Source organism: Eucyclogobius newberryi, unplaced genomic scaffold (assembly GCF_026437365.1).
Source record: "Eucyclogobius newberryi isolate DKJ021-1_F unplaced genomic scaffold, fEucNew1.0.hap1 SCAF_16, whole genome shotgun sequence".
Classification (NCBI taxonomy): domain Eukaryota; kingdom Metazoa; phylum Chordata; class Actinopteri; order Gobiiformes; family Gobiidae; genus Eucyclogobius; species Eucyclogobius newberryi.
In genome coordinates, this window is record NW_027315790.1 from 31,672,775 (window position 1) to 31,697,272 (window position 24,498).

A 24,498-nucleotide genomic window follows, 5' to 3' on the forward strand; every position below is an offset into this window, starting at 1 on the left:
CATTGTAATTTACAATAATAATTCTGTCTGTGTTTTTTTCATATTCAGACGTATAGTTTTTGTCTTTATTTAATTACAGATTTAAGGTCAATATTGTCATTACTTTATGAGCACAAAACGCTGCGTGGTTTTGACATAAAGTGCAATTCAAAGATCATCGTTTTGCTTTTAAACTTAATTAAACTCGATTGCAGAAGTATCGGAAGTACATTTTTTAACTGGTGTCGCGTTGCCGTGGTTACAGATCTACAGCGGTGGGCAGCTGCAGCACTTCGTGGACGGTTACGACGTCCAGAGGAGCAACTGGATGCGCTTCGTGAACCCGGCGCGCTCGAGTCCGGAGCAGAACCTGGTGGCGTGTCAGAACGGGCGCGACGTTTACTTCTACACACTGCGCCCCCTGGAGCCCGACCAGGAACTGCTGGTGTGGTACAGCACCGAGTTCGCCCAGAGGCTGTGCGGCGGCGGGCAGGACGCCAAAAACAGTGAGTCCAAGTGTTCAGAGCACTTTTATGTGCTGTTTTGAGTTTTTTTGGACACATTTAAGTTATTTAGTTTTTGTTACTTTTAAGGACACATTTAAGTTATTTCTACTTAGTTTACTTCATTTTTGTTACTTTTGAATGGCATAAGGACACATTTAAGTTATTTCTACTTAGTTTACTTCATTTTTGTTACTTTTGAATAGCATAAGGACACATTTAAGTTATTTGCACTTAGTTTACTTAGTTTTTGTTACTTTTAAGGACACATTTAAGTTATTTATACTTAGTTTACTTAGTTTTTGTTACTTTTAAGGACACATTTAAGTTATTTATACTTACTTTTTGTTAGTTTTAAGGACACATTTAAGTTATTTCTACTTAGTTTACTTCATTTTTGTTACTTTTGAATAGCATAAGGACACATTTAAGTTATTTGTACTTAGTTTACTTAGTTTTTGTTACTTTTGAATAGCATAAGGACACATTTAAGTTATTTTTACTTACTTTTTGTTAATTTTAAGGACACATTTAAGTTATTTGTACTTAGTTTGCTTAGTTTTTGTTACTTTTAAATAGCATAAGGACACATTTGGAGGACTCAAGCTGTTTCCACTTAGTTTACTCAGTGTTGGTGCGTTTTGAACAGCGCCGGGAGGATACAGTCGGGGACTTTTGAATGACACGTTCCTCGACGTCCTCAAGTATTCGCAGCCTAAAAATACGGAGCGTCGAATAAAAGTTCTCGCTTTTCGTGCTCGTTCCTCATTTACTTAAAAAGCTAAACTGAAACAACTCGCCGCATTATCATCTTCTTAAGCTATTGTTACGTGTGTCTAAATTATACGGTAGATGCTCTTAAAACATAAAACATAGAGGTTCAGCCCACGTTATAAGTGCCAGTTAATCCTTAAAAACAAGCAAGAACAGAAAGTAAAACTGCATTATGTGTCAAAACAGCATCTACATTGTATTAACTATAAATGATCCACAGGGAGCAGCGCAGCCTGTTTTACGATTTTTTTTAATTTTTTTTACAAATTTTTAACGCAAATTTTACGCCTGTTTACGCCTGTTTTACGCCTGTTTTACGCCTGTTTACGCCAGTTTTACACCTGTTTACGCCTGTTTTACGCCCGTTTTACGCCTCTTTACGCCTGTTTTACGCCTGTTTTACGCCTCTTTACGCCAGTTTTACGCCTGTTTACGCCTGTTTTACGCCCGTTTTACGCCTCTTTACGCCTGTTTACGCTTGTTTTACGCCTGTTTGCGCCAGTTTTACGCCTGTTTTACGCCTGTTTACGCCAGTTTTACGCCCGTTTTACGCCTGTTTACGCCAGTTTTACACTTGTTTACGCCTGTTTTACGCCTGTTTTACGCCCGTTTTACGCCTCTTTACGCCTGTTTTACACCTGTTTTACGCCTGTTTACGCCCGTTTTCCGCCTCTTTACGCCTGTTTTACACCTGTTTTCCGCCTGACTCACGCCTAATCGACCGTCCCGTACTTTTACTTTGCATTTTTTTCACGCCTTATCTCTTCCGTCTCTTACTCATCCCACAAAACGCCGTCCGTCACCCGCTCGAACCGGTGACTAAACGATTCCAGATTGAGCGATTAAAAAGGACAAACGATGCGCGGAGTCTCGATATCGCTCGCTTTATCTGCACAATTACAACGGCATTATTATTATCACTATCATTGCTCCTGTATCAGCAGCGAACCGGAAACAAGATAAAAACCATAAAACTGTTACTCCCTGTTCAGCAAGAACTTTCAGGAGAATGTGTATTTGTTTGTACTTTCTTTATTTCTTTATCTAGTTAACAATGGATTTTCAAATATTTGTGTATTTACTTATAACAATCTGGCACGAAACTTAATGTCATTTCATTTTTGTTCATGTTTTCAGACTTAAATTCACACGCACAGAAACTTAAAGTAGTTAAGTAGTAGTAGTAGTTGCTATTACTACTACTACTGCTACTACTACTATTACTACTACTGTGATTCTTTCTCAAACGACTTCAAAAATACATATATAAATACATACAAAAGCAAAAAGCAAGTGCCTTTTTTCACTTTTGCTTTGACTCTCCCATCAATACTTCAGGGAGTGGAGTTAAAGGTCAAAGTACTTCTGTGACTAAGTACTTGATTACTATAACTGCGTTGTCATGCCGTCGGCACGTGACACATTTAAAGGTCGTGGCGGGCTGAGTCATCTTTGCGTTACGAGTCCGGGCATGTTCCAGACTGGGCTTTAGTTTAAGAGAGTCCAAAAACAGGAAAACAAATACTTTTTACATTTGTCATAAGAACGATACAAACAATAATATATTTTAATTTAAACTGTGGACATTTGTGATCCGCATGTGTGAGAGCCTCAAATGTGTGCACCAAAATACTGAAAATCATAAATAAATAAATAAAAATATCATGTTGCTTTAAAAATCATTCATTTAATTTTTATCGAAATTTGAAAAAATTAAATTAAATGAATGATAAATGAAAATAATGATTATTAAGTGAACAAAAGCTGCAAAAATAATTACACTTCGAAATTAAAATGATGTAAAATAAACACTTTACATTTTAAGTGAAGTAAAGTGACTGAATATGGCACAAACACAAATAAATAAATCAAAATAACAGCAAAAAACATTTTTTACACCTGTGATAAATGTACAAACTTAATACTTACTAAGTTTAAACTACTTAAAGTTCATACGTTGTTTGATGCAGGTAAACAAACAACAAAACAACAACAAAAACACAAAAAACAACAACAAATACAATAAAAATGATGATAATTGAAAAGAAAAATTACTAACTGAACAAAAGACGCTGCAAAAAGAATTAAACTCTGAAATTAAAATGGTGTAAAATGAAAAGTGACCATTTGAAGTGAAGTAAAGTGACTGAAAATGGCACAAACACAAATGATTTTGAAAAAAGATAAAAAAAAACACACTTTTTACACCTGTGATAAATGTACAAACTTATTGATTACTAAGTTTAAACTACTTAAAGTTTACAAGTAGCTTGATACAGTTAGATAAATAACACAAAAACACACCAAAAACAACATAAATACAATAAAAATGATAATTGAAAAGAAAAATTACTAACTGAACAAAAGACGCTGCAAAAAGAATTAAACTCTGAAATTAAAATGGTGTGAAATAAAAACTGTCCATTTGAAGTGAAGTAAAGTGACTGAAAATGGCACAAACACAAATAATAAAAAAGTAACAATAAAAAATAACAATAAAAAACACTTTCCACGCCTGTGATGAATGCACTTAATGCTTAGTCGTGTGACAGATCTGAACTAGAGTTTGATACAGGACAACAAACATAAAATAACGTGGTATATCCTCTTTGCCGTTGTGTGAAAATGGACAAAGCAGAAGTCCTCCGAGCTTTGGAAGACGACCGCAGAAACAGAAGTGAGGACCGAGCCATGACGCCATGACATTGTTGGTCTCCGACTCCCACGCCGTTCACGCCAACAACGGCGTAAAACTTCATGTAAAAGTGTGATGTAATCTGAGCGCAGGGAAAGCAATACCGTCATTTACCATCGGAGGGAGTGCCGGTCGTGGGAGGCTGTTTTCGGGTGACAACGTGAAACTAAAAATATCCACTCATTCCTGTCACGGCGCATCGCTTTAGGGATGGTTATTCAGGGTCTTAGTCATCAAGTTATTATGAAACTGAACCACGATATTGTTAAGTAGCAAGTTGTGTGTTTTATTTAGCGATTTATGAATGAATTAACCAAAGAAATACAGGTTTGAGCTGTAATAAGTTGAATTAAAACTACTTTTTAGTCGACGAATCTCATTGTACACTACTTTACACAGACAACCCTTGGTAAATACGTCAAAGTTGTGTGCATAAAACGGTTAAAATGTTTATCTTAGGAAAAAAAACAAAGACAAAAACAACTTCAAATGTTGAGTTGAGAATGCTGTGTTTTGTTACCGAGCCTTTTGCCACATTCCACATACTTTATTAAGACCTTTTTTGTGTTTATTGTACTTCATTTGTGTGTTTTTCTTTCCGCAGAATGCGCTGATGACGACACGGAACCTGAAACCGCCCAGAAGCCGCACCCACCTCCGAGCGTGTGGCGGCGCGACCAGACCAAAGAGCAGCTCAAAGAAGAGTGCGAAGAGGAGAAAATCGACGTGGAAATGCTGGAGCGGGACACACCTCCGGACACGCCCGACGACCAGGTGATGGACTTCAGCAAAAAGGAGGAGCGGGACGCGGAGAGCGAGGAGGCGGTCCCGTCGCCGCCGCCCCCGCACGACCACCGAGACCTCGGCCGCGCCCTGGATCAGCACTACTTGACGGAACGGGCGCCAATCCCGACCAGGAACTTCCCTCTGCATTTGCACGGCTTGTACGGCCACCGAGAAGGACTCGTCAACTCGTACCCGATGTACCCGCAGTCGAGACCCCTCCAGCCGGCGTACCATCTCCTGCCTCCTTACGGGCCCCACTACCAACGGCTACTCCTGCCCTCGTATTCCCCCCCGTTCCCCGGCATGGTTCCATCGCGAGGGTCCTTTCGATACGGCAACTACTTGGGCACGGACGGGCTTCCGTACCCCCCGATTGGTGCGCCGAATTTGGTCCCCCTGCCCTATTCGCCGTCGCCGCAGGGAGGTTTGAAAGAGCTGACGGCCAACGTGTCGCCGCCCAGGGGTGCGCCGGCGACGCCCGAGCTGTCGCCGGTCCCGAAATTCGACTCGCAGCGCCTCCAGTCGCCGGAGCAGACGTCGGCGAGTTTCGAGGAGGCGATGAACCTGAGCCTGGCGTCGGCCAAATCCAACCCGGGGCCGCGGAACGGGCCGGGGCACAAATCGCTGCCGTACCCGTTGAAGAAGCAGAACGGGAAGATCAAGTACGAATGTAACGTCTGCATGAAGACCTTCGGGCAGCTGTCGAATCTCAAGGTAAATGTCGAGACCTGGTTTAGTTCTAGGTTAGTCAGTTCCTAGATCCCGAAACGCAACACAACATTTCGAACTCAAACATGTCTCGAAGCGGCAGTGACACTATCGCGACTTCATCACCTCAAAATCAACACGTGATCAAACATATTTCACAGAGTTTTTTTCTCTCATGTCTCGACGTCGCCTGGAAAACCCGTGTGCTAACGACGTGTCTTTTTTCCCGTGCGTCTCCAGGTGCATCTCAGAGTTCATAGCGGGGAACGGCCTTTCCAGTGCAACCTGTGCAAAAAGAGCTTCACTCAACTCGCCCATCTCCAGAAACACCACCTGGTCCACACCGGGGAGAAGCCTCACGAGTGCCAGGTACGTGCCGAGTCGGAGCTGCGGAGCGCCGGGATCCGCCTTCCGTTTACTCCACGTTACATAATAGTCTAGGGCAGGACTTGTGTGTTTTTGTTGCGGTGTGACACATTTAGGTGTTGGAACAGGCGCCGCCCATTTCAGTCAATAGCACCTTAAAGCTAAACTAACACTGGCTTTGTCACAAGACGACGTCATTGTTTGCGAGTCACGAAAATAACTCACTTCTCTTTGTTCGGTTTGTGTTTGTAGGCTATTGTTTGAGGTTCTCTGCACTTACGGTTTTGTTCAACTTAAAAGCACTTTTTGTCCTATTTGGGGCGTCTTTGTTCAACCCTACCGTACATCTTTGTTAGAACTACCTTGGTCATGGTTTAGTCCTAATTCAGACAATGTTTGGCTCTTATTTAGGCGTGACTTGTCCCTGTTATAGACCCCGGTGTTACTCAGAAAACCAAAAGCTTGCTCAACTATTCCCCGTACGTTTCTGCATCCGGCGCGTGAAAGCGATGAGTCAAACGTCGATGCAAGCTATCGTTGTGACAGTCGCTAACTCCGGTTTTGTGTCGCCCTCTTTAGGTCTGCCACAAGCGCTTCAGCAGCACCAGCAACTTGAAAACCCACCTGCGCTTGCACTCCGGCGAAAAACCCTACCAATGTAAACTGTGCAACACCAAATTCACCCAGTACATCCACCTCAAACTCCACCGGCGGCTCCACAGCGGCAGAGATCGCCCGTACCGCTGCCAGATCTGCGCCATCGCCTTTTTCCACCGCTTCTCCCTGAGGATCCATCAACGCAGCTGCTGCCTGGCCAGCCCGAGCGCCCCGGCCCACAGCGGCGTGAAGGAGATGGTGGAGAGGTTCGACGCCAGCCAGGAGGCCGACACGCTAACGGAAACGGCGACGGCGCCGCAGGTGGAGGAGGCGGTGGAGCGGTGGTTGGCCCGCACGCTCGAGGGCGAGGGCAAGGAAGACCAAAAAGAGGCCACGACGCTGCTCAAAACGTTGGCGTCGGTGTTGAATTCGCCGACGGAGCAGCCGGCCGCCGCGTCGCCGCACCACGCGCCGACGATGGGCTATCAGGAGCGGGCTAGCGTGGTCCACCTCCACAAAAGGCCGACCGTTGTAAAGACTGAAGCGCAATGAGAAATGTAGCGTTGCTAAAGGGACTTCTCGCTAGCAACGTGTCGCCAAGAAACTGTCGCCAAATATGAAGTGGTTCCCGATGAAGGAAAACAGCCACGTTAACCAAAACCAGAGCTTTCCAAAGTACATTACTGATGACGAAATACACACAATGTAGCTTTAACGACACAAATAACCACGCATCGTCAAGGACAAGGACAAATCAATCTTCTCGATCAGTAATCGTGACAGTTTATGGTCGTGGCCAATTTTTTATTTTTAACCAAAATCTAACGACAAATAAACATCATTAAACTGTGAATAATTCAACTCAGGTAGTGTTTGCTGTTTGTGCTTTAACTTATTATTTTCATATTATTGTTATTATTATTATTGATCTAATGTTTGCATTATTTAGTTTGATAGTTTGTGTTTTTTGTTCATATGATGCATTATGTTGTTGAACTCAGGACCATGTGGTATCGTTTGTATTCTGGCTTTATGGTGTTTGCACTGTGACGGCACCAGCTTTTTATGACACTGAAACTATTTTATTTATTTATTAATAAAAACAGACAAACCATAATTCCACTTCAGCATTTGCCAAAATTAAATTGAGTGTTTATTTATGTCAATAAACGTCCAATATGGAATGAATGTAAGAATGATTGATGTTTCTGGCCAAGTCTGTCGTGTTTCACAGGGAAAATGACAATGACAATCTGTAACATTGTGTAACGCAAGACAATTTAGATGATTTTGGTTGATTTTTTTGTAAACTAGTTTTTTTAAAATGCCAATGGAACAAGTCATATTCAATTTAATTATGACTTAAATTTAAATCTTGAAAGTAGGAGGGAAACATCTGGTTGTACTTCAGGATCATTACTTCTGCGTTACGCCGAACGTCCGGGTTACGCCGAACGTCCGGGTTACGCCGAACGTCCGGGTTACGCCGAACGTCCGGGTTACGCCGAACGTCCGCGTTACATCTTTTTTTGTTGTTGCATAATTTCAAATGTAAATGCTAAATGCTCTCGGCTAACAAAGAGAGCCCTTTTCATGTAGCTTTTTTCAACGTTGTTTGTCTCTTTTTCTGTCTTTGTAGTTTATTTTTGAGATTGTTTATACGTAAGAAACTATTTTGACTATACTTTTTTATATTTGATGTAGCATATTAAAGATATGGTTTCTATAATTCTGGCGTCTGCCTTTGTCTTTTCTAACTTTCTGATCAAAGTTTTTATACTTTTATTATTTGAAAAACTGCAGTTCATTAGTGATACATCTTGTTTACAAGTTACAGGATCTATCAATCTATCTACTCGAATAGAGCATATAGTTATTTAGTTGCCATTATAATACACTAAACACTCATTAAAGGTGTGAAACCAAGTTATAAATGTTCAGCTTTTGACGCCCTCTAGTGGCTGCTGGGGCTCAGTGCGTCGGTGCTGTCTGTTTTCATTGCACTTAAAGTATTCACTCTATAAAATATAATAATACAGTTTAGCAGATTAGTGCAACGTATATATGAACTCCCCGTCGAGGTGGGCGATGTTTGGAGTATCTCCAAATATATTCCAAATATACTAATACTCTCTAATACTGTATTAGGGAGTATTAGGGGCTTGTAGATGAAAGGAAAAATAAGATAGATAGGTGGAAATGTAGAAAAGCCCTTTAAAGCGCCCCCTACAGGTTAGACGACACATGAAGCTAAAATAAAGTTAAGTTAATATGTTGCTAAAAATAATACTAGGGTTAGCTCATTTTTTAGGTGTATAATTGTACTTCCTGTTTGTAATGCTGCTCCCAGTGAACATCCAGGGACGGGACAAGGACCTGGTGTTCGTCTGAACCACAAACTGGACTGGACTCATAACACAGACGCACTGTACAGGAAGAGCCAGAGTCGGCTCTACCTCCTGAGGAGACTCAGGGCTTTTGGAGTGACAGGGCCACTCCTGACAGGGCCACTCCTGACAGGGCCACTCCTGAAGATGTTCTATGACTCTGTGATGTCATCAGCTCCTGTAGGTGTGGCCTGCTGGAGCATCACAGAGAGGGAGAGGAGGAGGCTCCGTCCTGGGCTGTGCAGCAGGTGTAATAAAAGGAACATTGGGTCGCGTTAGCCGCGTTAGCCTAGCCGCGTTAGCCGCGTGGCGGCGGCGTGGTGAGGGCCGATCATTGCCACTTGCGGCTATATTATTATCATACTTCTGTGCCTTATCTGTGTTGCAACACTGGAATTTCCCCAATGTGGGATTAATAAAGATTATCTTATCTTAATTGATCATGTCACACTAGAAAATTAGCTTGCTACCATTTTTTTAAATTTAACGAATAGAGCACATTTATTTAGTTGAATTATTGTCTCAAAGTGAAAGAAGTTGTTTCTTTGTGTAAATTCTGCATAAACTTTGTGTCCCTGGTGTGATGTCACTTCCAACGTTTTCTCCACAAAAACCTGCTCGATCGGTGTAAAACTATAATATATATGTACGACTGGTACAAACACACTTTAACTCATTTATCCCACAACTGAGATCATTTGCTTCGGATCAACACAATAAAAATAGACAAAAGTTCATGTTCAAGGTTTTTCATGTCAAGTCTTTATTATTCGACTGGTTTGGCTTTAAAGCGACGACAGGAAATACCATATAAGGCACAGGCAGCAGTATAAAGCTGAAAGGATTACAGCTCACAGGATTTGATCTTGAACTTTCCCAACGCCATCAGCTCCTGCACCTGTTTCACAAAGACAAAGAATCAAGCATATTTGATTCAGAGTCAAAAAGAAACACAAACACGCACGAAACAGAAACAGAATCATTATCAACAAACAGATTTATTTTGTGATTTTCTATGATTATGATCGCCAACAATCACATTTAATCATCTGCAATGTTTACGTTTGCATACTTTTAAAATCCCTGTATTTGTGTGATTTTTAATGTCAGGTACAGGTCTTTTAGCTCTTTTATTCTAAACTAAACCAGGACAAAAGCAGAATAACAGCGGTTAAAGGAGCGCTGTGCAGCTTTCCCGCCGCTCGCCAAGGAGTCGTCCTCATTCTGGTTTGAACGTCCCAACACGTTTTGACAGACTTCACAAAACCTGAGGCTCTGGGATCCAACCCAGTCGCTCCAAATTCCAAAGGGAGTGATTGACAGGCGGATGAACCAATCAGACAAACGCATCGTCCGTTCCTGTCTAAACAAACATGGAGGCTCACGAGGAAAGAATGAAAATAACACCGACTTCTGCCGAGTCAACAAGCGACGCACGAAAGTCTGTAAATCTGAGGTAAATGAAGTTATGTATTTTGTTCTGAATGTTCCGAAAATATTTGAGAGATGTCTTCTGCATTCGAGAGACACGTGACACAAAGTCTTCTGCATGTGAGAGACACGTGACACAAAGTCTTCTGCATTCGAGAGACACGTGACACAAAGTCTTCTGCATTCGAGAGACACGTGACACAAAGTCTTCTGCATTCGAGAGACACGTGACACAAAGTCTTCAGCATTTGAGAGACACGTGACACAAAGTCTTCTACATCTGAGAGACACGTGACACAAAGTCTTCTGCATTTGAGAGACACGTGACACAAAGTCTTCTACATCTGAGAGACACGTGACACAAAGTCTTCTGCATTCGAAAGACACGTGACACGAGTCTTCTGCATTAGAGACACGTGACACAAAGTCTTCTGCATCTGAGAGACACGTGACACAAAGTCTTCCGCATTTGAGAGACACGTGACACAAAGTCTTCCGCATTCGAGAGACACGTGACACAAAGTCTTCTGCATGTGAGAGACACGTGACACAAAGTCTTCTGCATCTGAGACACGTGACACAAAGTCTTCTGCATTTGAGAGACACGTGACACAAAGTATTCTGCATGTGAGAGACACGTGACACAAAGTCTTCCGCATTTGAGAGACACGTGACACAAAGTCTTCAGCATTTGAGAGACACGTGACACAAAGTCTTCAGCATCTGAGAGACACGTGACACAAAGTCTTCTGCATTCGAGAGACACGTGACACAAAGTCTTCTGCATTTGAGAGACACGTGACACAAAGTCTTCTGCATCCAAGAGACACGTGACACAAAGTCTTCAGCATTTGAGAGACACGTGACACAAAGTCTTCTGCATCTGAGAGACACGTGACACAAAGTCTTCTGCATCTGAGAGACACGTGACACAAAGTATTCTGCATTCGAGAGACACGTGACACAAAGTCTTCTGCATCTGAGAGACACGTGACACAAAGTCTTCTGCATTTTAGAGACACGTGACACAAAGTCTTCTGCATCTGAGAGACACGTGACACAAAGTCTTCTGCATTCGAGAGACACGTGACACAAAGTCTTCTGCATTTGAGAGACACGTGACACAAAGTCTTCTGCATCCAAGAGACACGTGACACAAAGTCTTCAGCATTTGAGAGACACGTGACACAAAGTCTTCTGCATCTGAGAGACACGTGACACAAAGTCTTCTGCATCTGAGAGACACGTGACACAAAGTATTCTGCATTCGAGAGACACGTGACACAAAGTCTTCTGCATCTGAGTGACACGTGACACAAAGTCTTCTGCATTTGAGAGACACGTGACACAAAGTCTTCTGCATTTTAGAGACACGTGACACAAAGTCTTCTGCATCTGAGAGACACGTGACACAAAGTCTTCTGCATGTGAGAGACACGTGACACAAAGTCTTCTGCATTTGAGAGACACGTGACACAAAGACTTCTGCATTAGAGACACGTGACACAAAGTCTTCAGCATTTGAGAGACACGTGACACAAAGTCTTCTGCATCTGAGAGACACGTGACACAAAGTCTTCTGCATTCGAGAGACACGTGACACAAAGTCTTCTGCATTTGAGAGACACGTGACACAAAGTCTTCTACATCTGAGAGACACGTGACACAAAGTCTTCTGCATTCGAGAGACACGTGACACAAAGTCTTCTGCATTAGAGAGACACGTGACACAAAGTCTTCTGCATGTGAGAGACACGTGACGCAAAGTCTTCTGCATCTGAGAGACACGTGACACAAAGTCTTCTGCATTTGAGAGACACGTGACACAAAGTCTTCTGCATCTGAGAGACACGTGACACAAAGTCTTCAGCATTTGAGAGACACGTGACACAAAGTCTTCTGCATTCGAGAGACACGTGACACAAAGTCTTCTGCATTCGAAAGACACGTGACACAAAGTCTTCTGCATCTGAGAGACATGTGACACAAAGTCTTCCGCATTTGAGAGACACGTGACACAAAGTCTTCAGCATTTGAGAGACACGTGACACAAAGTCTTCAGCATTTGAGAGACACGTGACACAAAGTCTTCTGCATTCGAGAGACACGTGACACAAAGTCTTCTGCATTCGAGAGACACGTGACACAAAGTCTTCTGCATCTGAGAGACACATGACACAAAGTCTTCAGCATTTGAGAGACACGTGACACAAAGTCTTCAGCATTTGAGAGACACGTGACACAAAGTCTTCTGCATTTGAGAGACACGTGACACAAAGTCTTCAGCATTTGAGAGACACGTGACACAAAGTCTTCAGCATTTGAGAGACACGTGACACAAAGTCTTCTGCATTTGAGAGACACTTGACACAAAGTCTTCTGCATTAGAGACACGTGACACAAAGTCTTCTGCATGTGAGAGACACGTGACACAAAGTCTTCTGCATCTGAGACACGTGACACAAAGTCTTCTGCATTTGAGAGACACGTGACACAAAGTCTTCTGCATTTGAGAGACACGTGACACAAAGTCTTCTGCATTCGAAAGACACGTGACACAAAGTCTTCCGCATTTGAGAGACACGTGACACAAAGTCTTCAGCATTTGAGAGACACGTGACACAAAGTCTTCAGCATTTGAGAGACACGTGACACAAAGTCTTCTGCATTTGAGAGACACTTGACACAAAGTCTTCTGCATTAGAGACACGTGACACAAAGTCTTCTGCATGTGAGAGACACGTGACACAAAGTCTTCTGCATCTGAGACACGTGACACAAAGTCTTCAGCATTTGAGAGACACGTGACACAAAGTCTTCTGCATTTGAGAGACACGTGACACAAAGTCTTCAGCATTTGAGAGATACGTGACACAAAGTCTTCTGCATTTGAGAGACACGTGACACAAAGTCTTCTGCATTTGAGAGACACGTGACACAAAGTCTTCTGCATTCGAGAGACACGTGACACAAAGTCTTCTGCATTTGAGAGACACGTGACACAAAGTCTTCTGCATCCAAGAGACACGTGACACAAAGTCTTCTGCATTTGAGAGACTCGTGACACAAAGTCTTCCGCATTTGAGAGACACGTGACACAAAGTCTTCTGCATTCGAGAGACACGTGACACAAAGTCTTCTGCATATGAGAGACACGTGACACAAAGTCTTCTGCATTTGAGAGACTCGTGACACAAAGGTTTCTGCATTCGAGAGACACGTGACACAAAGTCTTCTGCATTCGAGAGACACGTGACACAAAGTCTTCTGCATTCGAGAGACACGTGACACAAAGTCTTCTGCATTCGAGAGACACGTGACACAAAGTCTTCTGCATTTGAGAGACACGTGACACAAAGTCTTCTGCATCTGAGAGACACGTGACACAAAGTCTTCTGCATCTGAGAGACACGTGACACAAAGTCTTCTGCATGTGAGAGACACGTGACACAAAGTCTTCAGCATTCGAGAGACACGTGACACAAAGTCTTCTGCATTAGAGAGACACGTGACACAAAGTCTTCTGCATCTGAGACACGTGACACAAAGTCTTCTGCATCTGAGTGACATGTGACACAAAGTCTTCTGCATTTGAGAGACACGTGACACAAAGTCTTCAGCATTTGAGAGACACGTGACACAAAGTCTTCTGCATTTGAGAGACACGTGACACAAAGTCTTCTGCATTCGAAAGACACGTGACACAAAGTCTTCTGCATTAGAGACACGTGACACAAAGTCTTCAGCATTTGAGAGACACGTGACACAAAGTCTTCTGCATCTGAGAGACACGTGACACAAAGTCTTCCGCATTTGAGAGACACGTGACACAAAGTCTTTAGCATTTGAGAGACACGTGACACAAAGTCTTCAGCATTTGAGAGACATGTGACACAAAGTCTTCTGCATTCGAGAGACATGTGACACAAAGTCTTCTGCATGTGAGAGACACGTGACACAAAGTCTTCTGCATCTGAGACACGTGACACAAAGTCTTCTGCATTTGAGAGACATGTGACACAAAGTCTTCTGCATTTGAGAGACACGTGACACAAAGTCTTCTGCATCTGAGAGACACGTGACACAAAGTCTTCTGCATGTGAGAGACACGTGACACAAAGTCTTCCGCATTTTTAGAGACACGTGACACAAAGTCTTCAGCATTTGAGAGACACGTGACACAAAGTCTTCAGCATCTGAGAGACACGTGACACAAAGTCTTCTGCATTCGAGAGACACGTGACACAAAGTCTTCTGCATTTGAGAGACACGTGACACAAAGTCTTCTGCATCCAAGAGACACGTGACACAAAGTCTTCAGCATTTGAGAGACACGTGACACAAAGTCTTCTGCATCTGAGAGACACGTGACACAAAGTCTTCTGCATTTGAGAGACACGTGACACAAAGTCTTCTGCATTTGAGAGACACGTGACACAAAGTCTTCAGCATTTGAGAGACACGTGACACAAAGTCTTCTGCATCCAAGAGACACGTGACACAAAGTCTTCAGCATTTGAGAGACACGTGACACAAAGTCTTCTGCATTTGAGAGACACGTGACACAAAGTCTTCTGCATCTGAGAGACACGTGACACAAAGTTTTCTGCATCTGAGAGACACGTGACACAAAGTCTTCTGCATTCGAGAGACACGTGACACAAAGTCTTCTGCATTTGAGAGACACGTGACACAAAGTCTTCTGCATTTTAGAGACACGTGACTTAAAGTCTTCTGCATCTGAGAGACACGTGACACAAAGTCTTCTGCATCTGAGAGACACGTGACACAAAGTCTTCTGCATGTGAGAGACACGTGACACAAAGTCTTCTGCATCTGAGACACGTGACACAAAGTCTTCTGCATTTGAGAGACACGTGACACAAAGACTTCTGCATTAGAGACACGTGACACAAAGTCTTCAGCATTTGAGAGACACGTGACACAAAGTCTTCTGCATCTGAGAGACACGTGACACAAAGTCTTCTGCATCTGAGAGACACGTGACACAAAGTCTTCCGCATTTGAGAGACACGTGACACAAAGTCTTCAGCATTTGAGAGACACGTGACACAAAGTCTTCCGCATTTGAGAGACACGTGACACAAAGTCTTCTGCATCTGAGAGACACGTGACACAAAGTCTTCTGCATTAGAGAGACACGTGACACAAAGTCTTCTGCATCTGAGAGACACGTGACACAAAGTCTTCCGCATTCGAGAGACACGTGACACAAAGTCTTCTGCATTCGAGAGACACGTGACACAAAGTCTTCTGCATTTGAGAGACACGTGACACAAAGTCTTCTGCATCTGAGAGACACGTGACACAAAGTCTTCTGCATGTGAGAGACACGTGACACAAAGTCTTCTGCATTTGAGAGACACGTGACACTAAGTCTTCTGCATCTGAGTGACACGTGACACAAAGTCTTCTGCATCTGAGAGACACGTGACACAAAGTCTTCTATATCTGAGAGACACGTGACACAAAGTCTTCTGCATTCGAGAGACACGTGACACAAAGTCTTCTGCATTCGAAAGACACGTGACACAAAGTCTTCAGCATTTGAGAGACACGTGACACAAAGACTTCAGCATTTGAGAGACACGTGACACAAAGTCTTCTGCATCTGAGAGACACATGACACAAAGTCTTCTGCATTTGAGACAAGTGACACAAAGTCTTCAGCATTTGAGAGACACGTGACACAAAGTCTTCTGCATCTGAGAGACACGTGACACAAAGTCTTCAGCATTTGAGAGACACGTGACACAAAGTCTTCTGCATTCGAGAGACACGTGACACAAAGTCTTCTGCATTCGAGAGACACGTGACACAAAGTCTTCTGCATTCGAAAGACACGTGACACAAAGTATTCAGCATTTGAGAGACACGTGACACAAAGACTTCAGCATTTGAGAGACACGTGACACAAAGTCTTCTGCATCTGAGAGACACATGACACAAAGTCTTCTGCATTTGAGACACGTGACACAAAGTCTTCAGCATTTGAGAGACACGTGACACAAAGTCTTCTGCATCTGAGAGACACGTGACACAAAGTCTTCCGCATTTGAGAGACACGTGACACAAAGTCTTCAGCATTTGAGAGACACGTGACACAAAGTCTTCAGCATTTGAGAGACACGTGACACAAAGTCTTCTGCATTCGAGAGACACGTGACACAAAGTCTTCTGCATTAGAGACACGTGACACAAAGTCTTCTGCATTAGAGACACGTGACACAAAGTCTTCTGCATGTGAGAGACACGTGACACAAAGTCTTCTGCATCTGAGACACGTGACACAAAGTCTTCTGCATTTGAGAGACACGTGACACAAAGTCTTCTGCATTTGAGAGACACGTGACACAAAGTCTTCTGCATTCGAAAGACACGTGACACAAAGTCTTCAGCATTTGAGAGACACGTGACACAAAGTCTTCTGCATTCGAAAGACACGTGACACAAAGTCTTCTGCATCTGAGAGACACGTGACACAAAGTCTTCCGCATTTGAGAGACACGTGACACAAAGTCTTCAGCATTTGAGAGACACGTGACACAAAGTCTTCAGCATCTGAGAGACACGTGACACAAAGTCTTCTGCATTCGAGAGACACGTGACACAAAGTCTTCTGCATTTGAGAGACACGTGACACAAAGTCTTCTGCATCCAAGAGACACGTGACACAAAGTCTTCAGCATTTGAGAGACACGTGACACAAAGTCTTCTGCATCTGAGAGACACGTGACACAAAGTCTTCTGCATTTGAGAGACACGTGACACAAAGTCTTCTGCATCTGAGACACACGTGACACAAAGTCTTCTGCATTTGAGAGACACGTGACACAAAGTCTTCTGCATCCAAGAGACACGTGACACAAAGTCTTCAGCATTTGAGAGATACGTGACACAAAGTCTTCTGCATCTGAGAGACACGTGACACAAAGTCTTCTGCATTCGAGAGACACGTGACACAAAGTCTTCTGCATTCGAGAGACACGTGACACAAAGTCTTCTGCATCTGAGAGACACGTGACACAAAGTCTTCTGCATTTGAGAGACACGTGACACAAAGTCTTCTGCATGTGAGAGACACGTGACACAAAGTCTTCTGCATCTGAGAGACACGTGACACAAAGTCTTCTGTATCTGAGAGACACGTGACAAAAGTCTTCTGCATGTGAGAGACACGTGACACAAAGTCTTCTGCATCTGAGAGACACGTGACACAAAGTCTTCTGTATCTGAGAGACACGTGACACAAAGTCTTCTGCATTTGAGAGACACGTGACACAAAGTCTTCTGCATTTGAGAGACACGTGACACAAAGTCTTCTGCATGTGAGAGACACGTGACACAAAGTCTTCCGCATTTTTAGAGACACGTGACACAAAGTCTTCAGCATTTGAGAGACACGTGACACAAAGTCTTCAGCATCTGAGAGACACGTGACACAAAGTCTTCTGCATTCGAGAGACACGTGACACAAAGTCTTCTGCATTTGAGAGACACGTGACACAAAGTCTTCTGCATGTGAGAGACACGTGACACAAAGTCTTCCGCATTTTTAGAGACACGTGACACAAAGTCTTCTGCATTTGAGAGACACGTGACACAAAGTCTTCTGCATCCAAGAGACACGTGACACAAAGTCTTCAGCATTTGAGAGACACGTGACACAAAGTCTTCTGCATCTGAGAGACACGTGACACAAAGTCTTCTGCATTTGAGAGACACGTGACACAAAGTCTTCTGCATTTGAGTGACACGTGACATAAAGTCTTCTGCATCCAAGAGACACGTGACACAAAGTCTTCAGCATTTGAGAGACACGTGACACAAAGTCTTCTGCATTTGAGAGACACGTGACACAAAGTCTTCTGCATCTGAGAGACACGTGACACAAAGTCTTCTGCATCTGAGAGACACGTGACACAAAGTCTTCTGCATTCGAGAGACACGTGACACAAAGTCTTCTGCATTTGAGAGACACGTGACACAAAGTCTTCTGCATTTTAGAGACACGTGACACAAAGTCTTCTGCATCTGAGAGACACGTGACAAAAGTCTTCTGCATGTGAGAGACACGTGACACAAAGTCTTCTGCATCTGAGACACGTGACACAAAGTCTTCTGCATTTGAGAGACACGTGACACAAAGTCTTCTGCATCTGAGAGACACGTGACACAAAGTCTTCTGCATCTGAGAGACACGTGACACAAAGTCTTCCGCATTTGAGAGACACGTGACACAAAGTCTTCAGCATTTGAGAGACACGTGACACAAAGTCTTCTGCATTTGAGAGACACGTGACACAAAGTCTTCTGCATCCAAGAGACACGTGACACAAAGTCTTCTGCATTTGAGAGACACGTGACACAAAGTCTTCTGCATCTGAGAGACACGTGACACAAAGTCTTCTGCATTTGAGAGACACGTGACACAAAGTCTTCTGCATCTGAGACACACGTGACACAAAGTCTTCTGCATTTGAGAGACACGTGACACAAAGTCTTCTGCATCCAAGAGACACGTGACACAAAGTCTTCAGCATTTGAGAGATACGTGACACAAAGTCTTCTGCATCTGAGAGACACGTGACACAAAGTCTTCTGCATGTGAGAGACACGTGACACAAAGTCTTCTGCATTCGAGAGACACGTGACACAAAGTCTTCTGCATCTGAGAGACACGTGACACAAAGTCTTCTGCATTTGAGAGACACGTGACACAAAGTCTTCTGCATGTGAGAGACACGTGACACAAAGTCTTCTGCATCTGAGAGACACGTGACACAAAGTCTTCTGTATCTGAGAGACACGTGACACAAAGTCTTCTGCATTTGAGAGACACGTGACACAAAGTCTTCTGCATTTGAGAGACACGTGACACAAAGTCTTCTGCATCTGAGAGACACGTGACACAAAGTCTTCTGCATCTGAGAGACACGTGACACAAAGTCTTCTGCATCTGAGAGACACGTGACACAAAGTCTTCCGCATTTGAGAGACACGTGACACAAAGTCTTCAGCATTTGAGAGACACGTGACACAAAGTCTTCCGCATCTGAGAGACACGTGACACAAAGTCTTCTGCATTAGAGACACGTGACACAAAGTCTTCTGCATGTGAGAGACACGTGACACAAAGTCTTCTGCATTCGAGAGACACGTGACACAAAGTCTTCTGCATTCGAGAGACACGTGACACAAAGTCTTCTGCATCTGAGAGACACGTGACACAAAGTCTTCTGCATTCGAGAGACACGTGACACAAAGTCTTCTGCATCTGAGAGACACGTGACACAAAGTCTTCTGCATCTGAGAGACACGTGACACAAAGTCTTCTGCATGTGAGAGACACGTGACACAAAGTCTTCTGCATTTGAGAGACACATGACACAAAGTCTTCTGCATTCGAGAGACACGTGACACAAAGTCTTCTGCATTCGAGAGACACGTGACACAAAGTCTTCTGCATCTGAGAGACACGTGACACAAAGTCTTCTGCATTCGAGAGACACGTGACACAAAGTCTTCTGCATCTGAGAGACACGTGACACAAAGTCTTCTGCATCTGAGAGACACGTGACACAAAGTCTTCTGCATGTGAGAGACACGTGACACAAAGTCTTCTGCATTTGAGAGACACGTGACACAAAGTCTTCTGCATTCGAGAGACACGTGACACAAAGTCTTCTGCATTCGAGAGACACGTGACACAAAGTCTTCTGCATCTGAGAGACACGTGACACAAAGTCTTCTGCATTCGAGAGACACGTGACACAAAGTCTTCTGCATTCGAGAGACACGTGACACAAAGTCTTCTGCATTCGAGAGACACGTGACACAAAGTCTTCAGCATTTGAGAGACACGTGACACAAAGACTTCAGCATTTGAGAGACACGTGACACAAAGTCTTCTGCATCTGAGAGACACATGACACAAAGTCTTCTGCATTTGAGACACGTGACACAAAATCTTCAGCATTTGAGAGACACGTGACACAAAGTCTTCTGCATCTGAGAGACACGTGACACAAAGTCTTCAGCATTTGAGAGACACGTGACACAAAGTCTTCTGCATTCGAGAGACACGTGACACAAAGTCTTCTGCATTCGAGAGACACGTGACACAAAGTCTTCTGCATTCGAAAGACACGTGACACAAAGTCTTCAGCATTTGAGAGACACGTGACACAAAGACTTCAGCATTTGAGAGACACGTGACACAAAGTCTTCTGCATCTGAGAGACACATGACACAAAGTCTTCTGCATTTGAGACACGTGACACAAAGTCTTCAGCATTTGAGAGACACGTGACACGAAGTCTTCTGCATCTGAGAGACACGTGACACAAAGTCTTCCGCATTTGAGAGACACGTGACACAAAGTCTTCAGCATTTGAGAGACACGTGACACAAAGTCTTCAGCATTTGAGAGACACGTGACACAAAGTCTTCTGCATTCGAGAGACACGTGACACAAAGTCTTCTGCATTAGAGACACGTGACACAAAGTCTTTTGCATTTGAGAGACACTTGACACAAAGTCTTCTGCATTAGAGACACGTGACACAAAGTCTTCTGCATGTGAGAGACACGTGACACAAAGTCTTCTGCATCTGAGACACGTGACACAAAGTCTTCTGCATTTGAGAGACACGTGACACAAAGTCTTCTGCATTTGAGAGACACGTGACACAAAGTCTTCTGCATTCGAAAGACACGTGACACAAAGTCTTCAGCATTTGAGAGACACGTGACACAAAGTCTTCTGCATCTGAGAGACACGTGACACAAAGTCTTCCGCATTTGAGAGACACGTGACACAAAGTCTTCAGCATTTGAGAGACACGTGACACAAAGTCTTCAGCATCTGAGAGACACGTGACACAAAGTCTTCTGCATTCGAGAGACACGTGACACAAAGTCTTCTGCATTTGAGAGACACGTGACACAAAGTCTTCTGCATCCAAGAGACACGTGACACAAAGTCTTCTGCATCCAAGAGACACGTGACACAAAGTCTTCTGCATCTGAGAGACACGTGACACAAAGTCTTCTGCATTTGAGAAACACGTGACACAAAGTCTTCTGCATTTGAGAGACACGTGACACAAAGTCTTCTGCATCCAAGAGACACGTGACACAAAGTCTTCAGCATTTGAGAGATACGTGACACAAAGTCTTCTGCATCTGAGAGACACGTGACACAAAGTCTTCTGCATTCGAGAGACACGTGACACAAAGTCTTCTGCATCTGAGAGACACGTGACACAAAGTCTTCTGCATTTGAGAGACACGTGACACAAAGTCTTCTGCATGTGAGAGACACGTGACACAAAGTCTTCTGCATCTTAGAGACACGTGACACAAAGTCTTCTGTATCTGAGAGACACGTGACACAAAGTCTTCTGCATTTGAGAGACACGTGACACAAAGTCTTCTGCATTTGAGAGACACGTGACACAAAGTCTTCTGCATCTGAGAGACACGTGACACAAAGTCTTCTGTATCTGAGAGACACGTGACACAAAGTCTTCTGCATCTGAGAGACACGTGACACAAAGTCTTCCGCATTTGAGAGACACGTGACACAAAGTCTTCAGCATTTGAGACACGTGACACAAAGTCTTCCGCATCTGAGAGACACGTGACACAAAGTCTTCTGCATTAGAGACACGTGACACAAAGTCTTCTGCATGTGAGAGACACGTGACACAAAGTCTTCTGCATTCGAGAGACACGTGACACAAAGTCTTCTGCATTCGAGAGACACGTGACACAAAGTCTTCTGCATTCGAGAGACACGTGACACAAAGTCTTCTGCATCTGAGAGACACGTGACACAAAGTCTTCTGCATGTGAGAGACACGTGACACAAAGTCTTCTGCATTTGAGAGACACGTGACACAAAGTCTTCTGCATTCGAGAGACACGTGACACAAAGTCTTCTGCATTCGAGAGACACGTGACACAAAGTCTTCTGCATGTGAGAGACACGTGACACAAAGTCTTCTGCATCTGAGACACGTGACACAAAGTCTTCTGCATTTGAGAGACACGTGACACAAAGACTTCTGCATTTGAGAGACACGTGACACAAAGTCTTCTGCATTTGAGAGACACGTGACACAAAGTCTTCTGCATCTGAGAGACACGTGACACAAAGTCTTCTGCATCTGAGAGACACGTGACACAAAGTCTTCAGCATTTGAGAGAGACGTGACACAAAGTCTTCCGCATTTGAGAGACACTTGACACAAAGTCTTCTGCATCTGAGAGACACGTGACACAAAGTCTTCTGCATCTGAGAGACACGTGACACAAAGTCTTCTGCATTAGACGGTCCCTCTTCTGCCTGAAGAGTGGGTCCAGCTCCAGTCTCCTTGTGTCCGTCTGTCCGTCTGTGAGAGTCGGATCTCTCCTTCACTGGAACTCCTCCAGGTTTCTACGCTTTTTTCCCAAAGAGGTTTTTTTTGTAGTTTTTCCTGGCCGAGAAGGAGAGTCCTAAGGACAGAGGACCCTGGGACATCGTCCCTCGCCACCACAGACATTGTCTGACTTCATCGCCACCACAGACATTGTCTGACTTCATCGCCACCACAGACATTGTTGATTCATCTCTCCCTGTGGCCCTCAGAGGCAACTGTTGTTGTGATTTTGGGCCTTACAAAAATAAATTGATTTGATTTGATTTGATTAGAGACACGTGACACAAAGTCTTCTGCATGTGAGAGACACGTGACACAAAGTCTTCTGCATCTGAGAGACACGTGACACAAATTAGCGGTGGTGGTTGGACCGGTTAATGCTGGAGAGTTTTTTTGGACGCCCCCCAATGGTGCGAGTCCAGACCCTTCTGCATTGGAACAGAATGTGGGCGGGGCCTGCAGGTCAGGCCACATTAAACGTGGATAACTCTTTAGAGACGAGCAAATCTAAAACAGTCATCGCCCCGAATCCCTCGTACTTTTACGGACTACGACAGAGTCTGAGGACTACGACAAAGTCTGAGGAATAAAGTCTGGCGGTAATGCAACACTTGGATGCCAACCGCCATAAAACAACAACAACAACAACAACAACAACTTTGTCGCAGCCAGTAAAAGTCTGAGGAGACCTTGCTCAACACCCGGTCTGGAGAGACGGGAGATGGCGGAGGAGAGTGGATCGGGGATGGAAGACGTTCTGGACGGCGTGGAGGAGCAGCCTTTTCTGCCTGCACGTGCCCGGAAACGTAAAAAGTCCCTTAGCTTGTCCGAGGGTTCTGGGAATGAGCAGCAGGATGAGGCTGAAGCTATTGATATCCGGGGTGAGAGCAGAGACTGTAAGGTGATCATAAAGCTTGCAAAGGATAGTGCATCCTTTAAGGAGTGGAATTCAGTGGCATTGTCAAAGAGCCTAACTGTAGCTGTGGGAGTGATCAAGAGTGCGAGTGTCCTTAGAGATGGCTCGCTGCTGGTCGTGTGCAAGGACGCGGCTCAGCAACGGAAGGCGATTGGAACTAAACGTCTGGGTGGAAAGGACATTCTTGTGTCTAATGCTGAAAGAAACACGGTCAGAGGAGTTATCGTAGGTGTCCCTACGGCGACGTCTGTGGATGAAGTTAAGGAGAATTTGACGGGAGTTACGGTGGTGGACGCTAGGCGGTTGAAGGTGACCCGGTTTGGGGTAAGATGTGACAGCTTGTCGGTAATGGTAACACTTGAAGGGAGGTGCCTGCCTAGTAAGGTGTTCATTGGGTACATGTGCTATAGCGTCAGGCCATATGTTCCGCCGCCCCTGCGTTGCTTTAAGTGCCAGCGCTTTGGGCATATTGCAGCGGTCTGTAGAGGGAGGCAAAGGTGTGGTAAATGTGCAGGAGACCACGAGTATGGGAAGTGTGACGTGGGTGCAAAACTGAAGTGCTGTAACTGTGGGGAAGAACATAGCTCTGCCTACGGGGGATGCAGGTTTAGCAAAAGAGCTGCTGAGGTGCAGAAAATAAAGGTCTCTCAAGGTATATCCTATGCAGATGCAGTCAAGAAAGTTTCAAGTAACGAGTTTAGAGTAAATACAGAGAGAGGAGCCAGCGCTGCTCCCAGCCAGGGCGAAATGAGAGAGGCCAGCGTGGCTCCCAAGAAGTGTGAAGGTTTCAAGAGTGGAGGTCCCAAGTGTGCAGGTTCCAGAATTAATGAGAATACCCTGGTTGTGGATAGAGAGGATTTTGTACTCTTCATGGTGGATGTTGTAAACTGTGCTGCTCAGACTCAAAGCA

The 24,498-nt window shown here is 44.2% G+C and overlaps 1 protein-coding gene across 2 annotated transcripts in view; it reads left to right on the forward strand.

Annotated features, from left to right (window-relative positions):
- The window catches only part of prdm1b (PR domain containing 1b, with ZNF domain), a 20,410-nt gene extending 12,263 nt beyond the window's left edge, over positions 1-8,147 (forward strand). For both annotated transcript variants that reach the window (XM_072448276.1, XM_072448277.1), the window contains 4 exons: positions 245-485; positions 4,556-5,451; positions 5,686-5,814; positions 6,391-8,147. In XM_072448276.1, coding sequence (XP_072304377.1) covers positions 245-485; positions 4,556-5,451; positions 5,686-5,814; positions 6,391-6,960 — 1,836 coding nt within the window. In that variant the 3' untranslated portion in view covers positions 6,961-8,147. The remainder of the gene's footprint in view (positions 1-244; positions 486-4,555; positions 5,452-5,685; positions 5,815-6,390) is intronic.
- The last annotated feature ends 16,351 nt before the right edge of the window (positions 8,148-24,498 follow it).